Here is a 14,889-nt window from a genome sequence, read left to right on the forward strand (position 1 = left end):
CCTGTTGCTTTGGGCTCCTTAGGATACCTTTCATTTCTTGAAGTAGTGATGGCCATAACCAGCAATTAATATAATAATTCTTTGTAATGAGATTGATTGGTTTACCTGTTGCTTTGGGCTCCTTAGGATACCTTTCATTTCTTGAAGTAGTGATGGCCATAACCAGCAATTAATATAATCATTCTTTGTAATGAGATGAAATACTCTGATTCCGAGTATGGACTGGATTGGAGACAAATGAATTTTCAGCCACCATTGTGCTTAGCGGTCTTCAAAAAAGCCGTCACTGTGTTGCACCTTTAGGATAGGGACATTTTTTCATCACTCTTGAAAAGATAAAATTCGATCATAAACCTTAGAGATTGGTCAAGTTGATTTTAGGAGTAACACTACAAGAAAACCGTGGATTCGCGACGGCCTCTATCCATCGCTAATCCGTCGCTAAACTGTTTAGCGACGGATTAGCGATGGATAGAGGCCATCGCGAATTTTTGCTCGCTAATTAGCGGAAAAAATTATTTGTCGTTAATTCCGTCTCTAATTTGCGACAGATTAGCGACGGATAATGTCTGTCGCTAATATGTTGCTAAATTTTAAAAAAAAATAAAAAAAATTGATCCTTGTCCGGCGGTATTCCGGCAGCACTAAGCCGGACTTATACCGCACCCGACAGGAATTGCATGCACAGAACGATCGCTCTGCCTCATCGCGAACCGACGTCGCCGTCCTCCATGAACCGGTGCTCTCTAGTGTCGCCGTCCTCCATGAACTGGCACCGTCATCTTCCGTGAACCGGCGTCGCCGTCATCCTCCGTGGACCGGCGTCATCGTCCTCCGTGAACCGGCGTCAACGTCCTCCAGCGATCGCCGACCGTCCTCCGCCGTCACCGTCCTCCGTGAATCGACGTTGTTGTCCTCCGTGAACCGGCGCCGACATCATCCAGCGATTGCCGACCGTCCTCCGGCGTCGCCGTCCTCCGTGAATCGGCGTTGTCGTTCTCCGTGAACCGACGCCGACGTCCTCCAGCGATCGCCGACTGTCCTCCGGCATCGCCGTCCTCCACTCTCATGTACATGCTCTCCAACGCGCTCTCCGACGTCGCTCGGTTTAAATCGAGCGCGGTCGATTTAAATTTCGAACGGGGAGAGAGGGAAAATTTCGCGCTCGGTTTAAATCAAAAATTAGCGACGGATTAGCGACGGAAAAATTCCCTCGCTAAATCCCTCGCTAAAATGTTTTTCTTGTATTGAGAATTAACGACAAAGTAATTGTTGTCGTTAATTCGTCGCTAGTTAGCGACGGATTAGCGATGAAACAACTTTCATCGCTAATCCGTCGCTACTTAGCGACAGATTCATTAAGAAAGTTTTCTCTAGCTAATCTGTCGCTAATTTGCGACGGAAAAAATCCATCACAAATTTCTGTCGCTAATTAACATTTTTCTTGTAGTGTAATGGACTAAAACGAGACGAGCAGCTTGTCTCTTGCAAAGAGCTCTTTCAAACTCATGAAATAGGGTCAGCAAGCCAAACATGAACGAGTGTGCGACTCAGCTTGGCTCATATAGACGTGTTAACTAGTGACAAAATAGCAACTAGATGGAACTAATGGAACATGATAGGATAGGTGAGGAAAGGACAGGAAAAGTTAGGTATATATTCCAGGCTTGGCTTGCTTTAGTTAGAGATAGATTCTATAATGTATATGGTTGAAGTATTTGGCTTGCAAGTAATAAATGTAGAGCTCAAAATCCTATTGCATACAACTTTGCATTTAATTTGTAAATGAGGCAGATTGATCTTGGTTCATTAGTTTTAGAATCCATATTAATCTATTATTTTTCATTTTTTTTAAAATGTCGTTTTTTTTTGTAAACGCGCTAGCTCAAGGTTGCAACAAGAACTAGAAGAGTTTGAACACCGTTTGTTCGATCGGTTCATTCGGCTTGTTTACCAGCCTAATCACGCATTGAATCTAAAGGTCAAGCCTACAATCCAATGCTACAACATATATACACAGCTTATACAGGAATTAACAAAAAGATGGAGTCTTTGAGAAGGAAAATGTGCATTGCAAACTTCATGATGAACTTGGATCTTGCTTCGAATTTTCAATGGTCACTCTATAATCAGATCCCAATTCACTAAGAACACGACTTCAACCATACATGGCATTCGCCATCCATATCTTTTATGGGGTAACTGATCCAACCAAGATCAATGAAGTAGCCTTGGTGATCTCCTTACAGTAAAACCCACCTTCCAACATCTATCTCTTCTAGCCCCGGCTGCTGTTGCTGCAGATCTAGCGTTCGCATGAAACTCTATTTTTTCAGATATATAGGTGTGGACCAGTGTTGTGCGTCATATCGCCAGAAAATCGATACGATACTGACCTAAATCGGTTATTTTTAATAATAATAAAAAATAGCTTAAAATTCAAATTTTAATATTATTTTAATGACTTTAACATGTGCCACGTTCTGATTGACACAATATTTTTTAATTTATTTTTTGGCTGATTCAGAACGATTCACTTGAGAATCATTATCGGCCGATTCACCTGAATCGTTGGCCAAATCATATAGGTCCGATTTAGATACCTACAACATAGGTGTGGACACTCAACCGCTGCTGATTTCGTGAAAATCCTGCAAATGCAAGCCTTAAATTGCAGCTCAAGACTGTCTTCTCAGGAAAGCCTATTGGAAATGACGCAAAATACATGATTTTCTGTTGCGATTTATTTACTGTTAAATTTTACTGTTGTGATTTATTTACTGTTACATTTTACTATAACATTTGATGTAAATCAGAAAAGCCAATCTTGAATGTTTTCTCTGATTTGTAGTAGTCGTATATTCAGGAAACGGTCCATAGATAGAAGAGACCAACCTCCTTGAGATAAGATAACATATTCTTCAGACATTATCATGTAAAATGTATATACGTTTTCAAGTTGCCTTTTATCATTCAATACAAAGAAATCAAGAATCAGTTTTCTCCATCTCTTACGTTTCTATCTTCATTTTCTCCATAAAATTTATTTTCTTACAAAGCCTGTCAGGTTAGAGTTAGATGGTAATCTGTCAAAACAAAAGACCAGGTGCAATATGATTACACAAATATTTGTGCATTAAGCACCTTATCACCCTCCATCATGGGGGCAGGGTCTGTTAGGTGTGGGACCCAAGACTTGATGAAGGGCGATCGGGTGCTTAATGCACAAATTTTTGTGCAATTATAGTGCAACCGATCCAAAATTCAAGATGAATGGCCTCTCAAACATTAAAGGTTATAGGTTCATTTTCAGCTGTTCATTTTGTATGCACTAGATGCCCTTCATCTAGAGTGTCAATGGCTCCAAAAATTTTGTTGTACTCATCTAAGAAATAATGACCAGTCATAATGTTCCCGTGGCTGTTCATCCTGTAGATGAACAGCTACGGTACCAGAGAGAACTCTGACAGATTACCAGGAGCTGCCTCTGACCTGATCCACTCTTTTTTTTCGTATATATATGATGCATGTGCCCATCTGCTGACCCTGTCAGCACGGACAGAGGTTCATACCTATCCCTTACCCATTTTGTTTTTTTATTAGCAAGCTGGCGTAATGCCGACTGCTACCAGATAATGCAAGAGTGAAACACTGACTCATTAAAATTAGTATTATTATTCTTGTAAAATTCACTTACAAGGAAAGTGAAAAGTCCAAGTTGCCTGAATGGTAAGCAAAACACACAGATATATATGTGCTTTATAAGCAAAACCTACCCAATGGAAAACCCTCCCAAACCTACCCAATTGAGGTTTTATTGGATTTTTAGTGTTTTTTTTCAAAATTCTGACCGTATAGACGTGATCTATATGTTTTTTTTATAGGAATCAGTTCTTGGAGCATTTGATTCCAATGCATGGATAGGTTTTTATAAGTTTCAAAAATCAATGATGTACAATTTTCATAAATTTTTTATGCTCCAAATACCATTTTTTCTATCTAAAATTCATGATTCAAGTGTCGATTTCTAGTAAATCAATCATGCTGAACACATCATTACAATCAGAATTTTGAAAAAAAAATACCATTTTTTTTTTCATTAGGTAGGTTTGGAACCGTTTTCATTGGGGAGGTTTTCATATATATATATATATATATATATATATATATATATATATATATATATATATATATATATATATATATATATATATATATATATATATATTGTAAAAAACGACCTTTAGCAGCTGTCGAGAACCGCAACTAAAGGTCATTTTTTGTGTAAAATGCACGTCCTCCGCTGCCAAGGTCAACCCTGTGTTGCTCACTGTCGAGATAGAACAAACTGCCTCTCTCCTCACTCATCTCCTGCTACTTTCTCTCCCCCATTCTCCTCTTTGTTTAGCTCACAGCCTCGGAAGAAAGACTTGCTAGAGCCTCTGCTGCAGAGGTTTCCCTTGTGTTGCTCGCTGCTGAGGAAAAAAGAGACCCACCACTGATGAACTTCTAGAAAGTAACTTCTCTCCAGACCTGTGTGTTTGCTTTTGTGTCTCATTAGTTCCACTACAAGAAAATTGTTAATTAGCGACGGAAATTAGCGACGGATTTTTCCCGTCGCTACTTAGCGACAGATTAGCTAGAGATAGAATCTGTCGCTAATTTGCGACAGATTAGCGAGGAAACGACTTTTATCGCTAATCTGTCGCTACTTAGCGACGGATTAGCGACTGCATGTTTTTGTCGCTACTTTTGATTACAAGAACACCATTTTAGCGACGGATTTAGAGAGGGAACTCTGTCGTCGCTACTCCGTCGCTAATTAGCGACGGAGTAGCGACAGAATATATTCCGTCGCTTTTTTGGTATTTGGGTTTCGCGACGGCTTCGCGACGGAATTTTTCCGTCGCTAAGCCGTCGCTAAATGTCGCGTAAATCCCTAATCCCATCCCTCTTTCTCTTTTCCCTGTTTCGCTGTACTGCACCCTCCCGCCGCCCGTCGGCCCTCGCCACCGTCCGGCCACCGCCGCTCGCCAGCCGCCGCTCCCCGTCCACCGCTCGCCAGCCGGCGCTCGCCAGCTGCCGCTCCCCGTCAACCTCCCGCCACCGTCCGGCGAAGCACAGGTTCTTCTTCTTCTTCTTCTTCTTCTTCTTCTTCTTCTTCTTCTTCTTCTTCTTCTTCTAAACGCAGGGGGTACGCCCCTTCCCTGCCGGAAACGGAGGGGGTTTAACCCCCTGCCGTGCTTTCCGGCAGGGGGGGTCGACCCCCTGCGTTTCCGGCAAGGGGGGTCGACCCCCTGTCGGAAAGGCATGGGGGGTCGACCCCCTGCCGGAAACGCATGGGGGGTCGACCCCCCTGCCGTAAAGGCACGGCAGGGGGTCAACCCCCCATGCCGGAACTGCCTTTCCGGCAGGGGGTTTAACCCCCTTCCCTGTTTTGAAAAGAATTTTTGTCGGCTGGGCCGGCTATGGCCCTGTCATAGGCTCGCCTAGCACCCAGCCGACTGGGTGCTGGGCCTGGCGCACCTGCCAGCATGCTGGCAGTCAGCCGAGTGCTACTCGGCTGGCTGCCAGCCAGCCAACAGCCACCAACGTGAATAAAAAGATTTTTTTTTTTGAAATAAAGGGATCATACCCAGCCGATCACTCGGCTGGGCCAACAACGAGGGTTCACGGCTTGACTTCGGCTGGTCTGTCAGCCGACACCCATACCACATCGATCGTGCCATGGATTTCTTTTTGAAAAAAAAAATGAAAAACAAGGAAAAATATCAATATAACATAGTGGATTCGTAGATCCACTGATTCGCCATGGATTTCCATCAAAACATGCATGGAAATCCTACCTCTACCCGATTTCTCAAACGTTTCACATAAGAAAATGCCCGTACCTTGAGAGAAATACCCAATTTTTTTAGTTAGTGTTTCATCTTGTTTCATGATTAGTTAGTTTGTTACTTAATTTGTTTTGTTTTTGTGCAGATTTTTCAACGGAACCAACTCGTGCTCGGCCACCTGTGGTAAGTAAATGACAAAAACAATGCAAATCGGGTAAATACCCGTGGTGAGTAAGTGATGCAAACGTATCACATGTTATTTAATTTATTGAATGCAACACTTTATTGTTCACACACTCACTTAGTTGTTGATATCTAGGACTGCTTTGTTGGAGTTCGGAGATCATGCTGAGCATGATTTTAATGTAGAAATATGGAAGTGTTCTTATTTTTGGAGTACGGAGTCCATGCTAAGCATGGTAGTAGTTAGTGAGATATTGAAGTGTGTTTGCTGCAGGTACATGTTTGCCATTTATTTGATATGAATGATTATGATGTATTGCAATGTTTGATGTAATTGTATCCATGCTTGCATGTAGTTACTTTCAATTTGATTTTGACTTCCATGTGAAATTTTATAATAAAAGCATGCTTCAAATGATTGTATCATGTCATTAATAGTTTGCACATGAAAATATTAAGTTATCAATGCATGCATCAAAATTCTTGTTATTGTTCGACATAGTATATTGCATGATAAATTTGATATTTTCTTCATCGTCGCATTCTGATTGTTTTTTTCTTAATTCGTTAGGATACTATTCGTAACATCATACGACAGAATGACTGCAAACCGTGAATGGATGTACCGTAGGATAGTGGACAATGAGTTATCGCATGAATATATGGATGGTGTCGATAGTTTTATTGAATTTGCAACGGCGAGTGTCAGTACGGTAGATCCTACAGGTCGGATTAGGTGTCCCTGCAAGATTTGTAAGAATAATCGATTTGTAGAACCTCATGGCGTTAGACATCACCTATACAGGAAGGGTTTTGTGAGTGATTATCAGAACTGGGCGTTTCATGGAGAAGAATTTAGAAACGATTTTGATGCACGGGTGAATGTGGTGCACGATAATCCATATACGAATTTGATATTTGATGCTGCAGGAACAGAACTGGGTTCTGCTATGAGTTCTAGTGATGTAAGAACTGTCGTAGATGAAGAATCACCAAACGATGCAGCTAGTAGATTTTATGATTTACTTAAAGATGCTGATGAGCCACTTTGGAACGGTTGTGAGAGTCACACTATCTTGTCTGCAGTTCTTCAACTAATGAATTTGAAGTCCGAGTATAATTTGAGTCAATCATGTTTTGACCGTTTGTGCATGATTGTGAAGAGTATGTTGCCTAAAGATGAGAAATTGCCACAAAATTTCTATCGTGCGAAAGTTATGGTCAACGCTCTAGGTATGGGTTACAAAAAGATTGATGCTTGTCCAAATCACTGCATGTTGTATTTAAGGAGCAGGAAAACGACATATCATGCCCGTCATGTGGGCATCCTCGGTTCAAGCCAAAGACAAGAGGCAATTGTAGCACGAGATCAAAGGAAGTTTCATACAAGTCGCTCCGCTACTTTCCTATCACTCCTAGATTGCAGCGATTGTATATGTCTTCAAAGACAGCTAAACACATGAGATGGCATGCAAATAAAGTTCGACACGATGAAAACAAGATCACGCATCCTGTTGACGCTGAAGCTTGGAAGCACTTTGATCGTACTCATCAGAACTTCGCAATGGAAGTGCGAAATGTTAGACTCGGTCTATGTACAGATGGATTTAATCCATTTGGGGGTAGATCAACTCCATACTCATGCTGGCCAGTATTTGTAACTCCATACAACCTTCCACCAAGCTTGTGTATGAAACGTCCAAATCTTTTCTTGTCTCTGTTGATCCCTGGTCCGACCTCACCTGGCCAAAATCTTGATGTATATCTAAGGCCATTGATTGATGAATTAAAAGTACTGTGGGATGACGGTGTTACCACGTATGATGCCCACAAAAAACAAAATTTCAACATGAAGGCCGCTGTTCTATGGACAATCAGTGACTTCCCTGCATATGGTATGTTATCTGGTTGGAGCACACATGGGAGGTTGGCTTGTCCGTACTGCATGGAGGATTCCAAAGCTTTTAGATTGAGGCATGGAAGGAAGCCTTGCTGGTTTGATTGCCATCGTCGATTTCTACCCAGCGATCATCCGTTCCGACGTCAAAAGAATGCATTTACAGCAGGCACAACTGAAATGGAAGGTCCATCCTCAAGATTGTCTGGCATAGAGATTTTAAGAAGATTGCGATACTTTCCAAATGTATTAACAGATGCCCGCAGTCCTACACCCTTCCGTGGATTTGGGAAGGAACACAATTGGACGAAAAAATCTATTTTTTGGGAACTACCGTATTGGCCGACCCTATTGATACGACATAATTTGGATGTGATGCATGTAGAGAAAAATGTGTTTGATAATGTGTTCAATACAGTAATGAATATTAAAGGAAAAACGAAGGATAATCCGAAGGCCCGTATGGATTTAAAATTAATATGTAAAAGACCAGAATTGGAACTCAAAGAGTATAATGGCAAAGTACTGAAACCAAAGGCAAAGTACGTGCTCGGACCTGATCAAATAAAACATGTATGTCAATGGTTGAGACAACTGAGATTTCCAGATGGATATGTCTCTAACATTGCTCGGGCTGTGAAGATTGACGATGGACAGTTATATGGGTTGAAGAGCCATGATTGTCATATCTTTATGCAACGATTGATACCCCTAGCATTCCATGATATGTTAGACAAACCTATATGGGGGGTATTGTCTGAGTTGAGCGGATTTTTCAGAACATTGTGCGCATCGGAGGTCATTGTATCAGATGTAAAGAATCTCGAGGACTCTGTCATCACCACTGTTTGTCTGTTAGAAAAGATATTTACGCCAGCATTTTTCGATGTTATGGAACATTTGATCATACATCTGCCATATGAACTAAGGGTTGGTGGCCCTGTGCAATATCGATGGATGTACCCATTTGAAAGGTATATGTTTTTTTATATTTGTCTCTTTAATGACAGATATTTAAAATTTGAAATGTATATTCTTGTCAGATGCATGTTCGACCTAAAAAAAAAGGTTCGTAATAAAGCAAGAGTAGAAGGCTCTATTTGTGAGGCGTACACTTTAGAAGAGATTTCAAATTTCTCATCTATGTACTTCGAACCTCATATTTCAACACGTTACACATGCCCGCCCCGTAACGATGATGGAGAACAAGTAACTGTAGCTGACAAGCTGTCGATATTTCAACGACTTGGGCATGCATTTGGTAGTTGCCGATCAAGGCTATTGACAGATCGAGAGCAAGATGCAGCACACATCTATATTCTTTTTAATTGTTCAGCGATCGACCCATACATCGAGTAAGTATATGTATATGCAACTCAATTATAAATCCTTTTATGTTCTATATGTGGATACATGGCTCGGTAATATAAGTATTTGTGGTTTGCAGACGATTTGATCTGGAGTTGCAAAGCAAAGTTTCACATCTCACTAATGCAGAAGTACAAAAAGAACGTGAAACTAAGTTTGTGGAGTGGTTGAAACAGTTGGTAAAGAAGCTAACATAAATTTTGTACTTATAAACAACACTAAGTTACTTAATTGATCGTGATCACAATAATTGTTTATGTCTGTGCGTAGGTTCGCCATGGTGATGTTAAAGATCAAGGAATATGTGATTTAGAAAATGGTCCGACCAAAGTTGTGCAATGCTACAACGGGTATATCGTAAATGGTTATCGATTCCATACAAAAGACTACGGTATAAACAAATCAACGATAAATAGTGGCGTGTGTGTCAAGGGTAGCAGCTACGGTGAAAATGAACATGATTACTACGGTGTTATAGAGGAAATAATGGAGTTGACTTACTTAGGCATGAATAACAGGGTTACGGTATTCAAGTGTCATTGGTTTGATCCAACTGCAACAAGACTCGACAAAGCTTCAGGCATTGTGGAGGTGAATCATAAATCCAGGTTTGGAACATATGAACCATTCATATTAGCCTCGCAAGCTCAACAAGTTTATTATACTTCATATCCGAGTATAAAAAAGTCAGATAGAAATGAATGGTGGGCAGTTTGCAAGGTGAAATCCAAACTATACCCCGAGTATGATCAGTTACAAGAAGATGAGTTAGCTGAAGACAGTGATTACTATCAATCAGATGATGTCTGTGACTTCGCTTATGGTCACGATGTTGCGCATGATATGCATGTCATATCTCCATTGGCTGATGAAACATTCATAGAGGAATGTGATCCAAATGATGTACCAAGTGGATGGGCAAACAATGAAGAAGAAGAAGAAGAAGAAGAAGAAGAAAGTCAAACTAGTGACGAGGAAGAATTCTCAAGCTAGTGAAAAAAATCTTATACTTCAAACCTCTATTTAAATGCATTGTAATACTTGATGTGAGTTGTATTGCAATACTTGGTGTGAATGATTAAAAATTTTATTTCAATGTATTGTAATACTTGATACGAATGATTCGAATGCATTGTAATTTATCTGAATGTATTATAATTTATGCAATTAACGAATGATTTGAATTAGTGCAATACTTGATGTCAATGATTTGAATTATTTGAATGCATTGCAATGCTTGATGTGAATGACTTGAATGCATTGTAATACTTGATGTGAATTATTTGAATGTATTGTATGACATATGTTATTTGTTAGAATATGGTTCGTGGAGGTTATAGTGGTCGCTCATCCAGTAGTAGCCAGGCTCAACCTTCATCTTCACGGGCTCTTGTGATAGGTATATCATATAACTAATTAGATGCTTGATTAGTTCAAATGCACATTCTAAGAACTTGGTGTGTATTTTTTTACAGATGATGTTGCGCCTGTATACGACCCACCTACACCAGTTGATCGCACAAGTCAACAGCCAACACAGGAAACAGGGTCTTCACAGGCTGGCACAAGAAGACTCATTCGAATAGTGTATATCGATAATCGACCGTAAGTATTTTGTTTTCAATTATTGCATATCTTTTAAATATTTTATATTGATATTTACTGTGTAACAATTCATGTGCAGCACGAGGTTTGAGCCACAAGAAGTAGTACGGGAGATTAGGAATTCACTTCTTCAACATCTACCAGGACCAGTTGCTCAATGGAAAGAGTACCCAAAGGAGGTATTAGACAGATTGTGGTCCTCATTCATGGTATACAGTTGTTCCTCATAGTTAATGTGTTTCATATTTAATTTATTTAAGCAATGTCTACTAACTTTCTGAAAATATTTGTAGGCTTCGAATCGCTTTGCAACTACGGTGGAAGAAAATGATGCAAGGAAGGTGTGGCAGAAGGTGGCTGCCAATCGATTTGCAGACATGCTGCACACTATGAAGACTGCAGCAAAAAAAGCATCTGGCGTAGTAGATGATCCATTACTGTGGAAGGGCCATGGTCCTATTACTATCAGGAGAGATTACTGGGATGAAATGTGCGATATGTGGGCGGGAGATGCATTTAAAAATCGCTCTGCGAAGGCTTCACAAAATCGATCGAAGATGCCCGAAGCCCATCTACACACAGGTGGATCTAAGACATTTGGGAGCCACCTAAAGAAAATGGTAACTCATCAATATATAATATTAATTTTATAAGTATAGTTGCAAATTTGTGTACTAAATCTTTTGTCATTTAACTTCGCAGGAAGCAGAAAAAGGAGGCAGTGTACCATATAAGGATGTGTTTGTAGAAACACATAAACGGAAGACCACGGGTGTCTTCGTATCAGAGAAGGCGAGAACGACAACGGTATGTATTAATTCTATTAATAATCATTGCAATATATATGCAAGTCATCATAATGTTATCATTAATTATTAATGAATACTTTAAACATTATTTTGTAGGAGGCATATAAGCAACAAATGGTAGAGCGATATGGTGAAGACGCTACTCAGCATCCATCATTTGATCCTACAGCATGGGTGACTGCAGCAGGTGAACCCAAAAAAGGTCGCGTGTTCGGGTTTGGGAGTAATATGAACACTTCACCAGTTATTGGTTCTTCCAGTTACGGCTCACCAACTTCTTGCGCCGACATAAGCTCCAAGCAGCCGACTATTCTTTCCGGTGATGATGTACGCGAGATCATTAATGAATCACTGAATAACTACTTCCAATACACCGTCGCCCCCTTTCTCCGAAATGAGATCAAGGCCGCTGTTCAGGATAGGGGATCTTCGATTCCAGGTCCCTCTCAGGTATAATCACATATATAGTTTTTTTGACTATCTTAAAGCACATCTGAGCATGGTAGAATCACATATAGAGTTTTTCTAGATGCCTTAGAACACATATGAACATGCTATAATCACATATTCAATTTTTTTACTGCCTTAGCACACATATGAGCATGATAGAATCACATATATATATATTTAACTTTTTGTCTGTCTTAGAGCACATATGAGCATGATAGAATCACATATAAAGTTTTTTTGATTGCATTAGAACACATAAGCATGCTATAATCACATATTCAGTTTTTTTACTGCCTAAGAACACATATGAGCATATTATAATCACATATTCTGTTTTTTGACTGCCTTAGCACACATATGAACATGCTATAATAACATATAGAGTTTTTTAACTGCCTTAGAACACATATGAACATGTTATATATCATTTATGATAGAATCACATATAAAATTTTTGGCTTTGCCTGCCTTAGAGCACATATGAGCATGCTATATTCACATATTCAATTTTTTTACTGCCTTAGCACACATACGAGCATGATCGAATCACATATATAGTTTTTTGCTTGCCTTAAAGCACATCTGAGCATGGTAGAATCACATATAGAGTTTTTTTATATGCCTTAGAACACATATGAACATGCTATAATCACATATTCAATTTTTTGACTGCCTTAGCACACATATGAGCATGATAGAATCACATATAGAGTTTTTTTATTGCCTTAGATCACACATGAGCACATGATAGAATCACATATAGTGTGTAATTTATTTCATTATATTTTGTTTATCAATACTGACTGTTCTTTTCTTGTGTAGGCTGCTAGCGATAATCAGGGTAGTGGAGCTGAAGGGACAGATAAAGACAATGAACAAGAAGACGCACAAAATCTTGGCGATGATTAGAGGACTGTGTTGAAGAAGTTCTATTTTTTTTATTTTTCCTAATTGTAATTGTTGAATTGTAAATAATTAAACTTCTTAGTTTTAAGGTGGAACGATTAATTATTATAGATACTTGTTATATGAATTTTTTTGTGTGGTTTGTTTTTTATTTACAGGAAATATAAATTGTACAGGAAATATAAATTGTACAGTTCTCCGTAATTAATTTTTAAATAAATTTTTTTTGATTTTTTTTCGTTTTTGCGATGGATTAGCGACGGATGATTCCGTCGCTATTCATATTAATCTAGCGACGGCTTAGCGACGGAATTAAATCCGTCGCCACGCCGTGGTCGCCGTTTAGTACCGGCGGATTGGCGACGGAATATAGCGCTCATTATTCTGTCGCAATTAGCGACGGACTTGGCGACGGAATTATTCCGTCGCCAGTTAGCGTCGAAATATTCGCGACGTAAGCATACTGTCGCCGCGTTGTCGCTAATCCGTCGCTAACATGGTTAGCGACGGATTAGCGACGGATTAGCGACGAAAGGTGGTCGTCGCTAATCTACTGCTCTGTTGTAGTGTTCTTTCATTTCAGTTTTTACTGTCTCACTTTTGTATCTCATTAGTTCTTTCATTTCACTTTTTGCAGGATGTAGCTTGTCAAAAGTATTGACAGGGTTATAGTGATGAACTTTCCGAGCTTGTTTTTTTTAATAGAATGTGCACCGATTTATATTGCAAGCTTCAACTGCAAAATAAAATACTTGAAAAGTCAACTACCTGCTCACACATGTAATATTGATCTTCAACTTCTGCAAATCATAGATGTACAGTGAGATGAGGGGTTCGTGTACATGTCCAATGAGATATATTGTATTATAGTAGCTTGAAACTAAACATACTATAAGCTGCTTTGAGAGACGAACAATTTGGTAATATTCTGTTTGACAGTATAGAATACCAAAATAGTTTCAGATTCTGTTCTATAGCAAAATAGACCAATTGAAGCTTCCCATAGGCAAAATAAACACATCGTTGCAACCCTTGTGTGGCGTTGGTTGTGACATTTGATGTATAGGGGCCTCAATTTTGATGTTTTAAAATTATTGCATAAGTTAAGCATGGTTGTCCCAATTGATCATCTTAATCAATTTATGTGTCATTTAAAAGCACCATCATGAATAGTTTTCGCTTGAGCAATTGTTGGTTCGATGAATCAATCATTGATCTCTTTTCAACATTTGAGGTTCAATCATGTTGGATGTCATTGTGGTTCTGATAACACTCTGAAAGAAAAATTAGAGGGGTTCTCACTCTTACACAAGAAAAATGTACTATAGAGATCACATTCATATGGTTGGATTTGCCAAAAATACATCTTTAACATAGAGATTTTGAAGGGGAGGACAAAGGGTGAACCATTTAGTGGGTGGACCATCGCTCTTATCATAAAAAAAATTATGGAATAAAGAAGTGTTTTAAAAAACTGGCTAAAAAATTAATTGAACAAAATAAAATATAACATTGATTAACACCTGAGACATTGATATTTGCCTATTTATTAGCTGTATGAATTGACATAAAGCAAGATCTAAAAATGTCTTCATCACGATTATTGGGTAGAATAAATAGACAATTTGGATAAGAAATATATGGAAGCATCATAATTCCATAATGCATAAACAAAGACGAAGAGCGTGTGAAGCGGGTGAGGATACAAAATCATGTGGTTAGAAGATGAAAAGACATGTCGAAAGTCAAATGATGCGAAAGATGGTTTTTATGTGACCATTATTGCATTATTGGCCTTGTTGATATGCTCTCTCTCTCTCTATATATATATATA

The 14,889-nt window shown here is 39.2% G+C and overlaps 1 protein-coding gene across 1 annotated transcript; it reads left to right on the plus strand.

Annotated features, from left to right (window-relative positions):
- The first annotated feature begins 11,910 nt into the window (after positions 1–11,910).
- Positions 11,911–13,209, plus strand: LOC149829256 (uncharacterized). The gene is made up of 2 exons (XM_090017320.1): positions 11,911–12,149; positions 12,972–13,209. The coding sequence occupies exons 1-2, from the start codon at positions 11,928–11,930 to the stop codon at positions 13,056–13,058; spliced, it is 309 nt and encodes a 102-aa protein (XP_089873446.1). The 5' UTR covers positions 11,911–11,927; the 3' UTR covers positions 13,059–13,209.
- The last annotated feature ends 1,680 nt before the right edge of the window (positions 13,210–14,889 follow it).

Source organism: Nuphar pumila, chromosome 9 (assembly GCF_984573655.1).
Source record: "Nuphar pumila chromosome 9, dmNupPumi1.hap1.1, whole genome shotgun sequence".
In the NCBI taxonomy this organism is placed as follows: Eukaryota; Viridiplantae; Streptophyta; class Magnoliopsida; order Nymphaeales; family Nymphaeaceae; genus Nuphar; species Nuphar pumila.

Bases quoted from the DNA above. Each gene is read 5' to 3' on its own strand.
- LOC149829256 (XM_090017320.1), top strand. From the start codon at position 11,928: ATGAACACTTCACCAGTTATTGGTTCTTCCAGTTACGGCTCACCAACT. The intron at 12,150-12,971 runs GTATAATCACAT...TTTCTTGTGTAG, and splicing joins CGATTCCAGGTCCCTCTCAG to GCTGCTAGCGATAATCAGGG.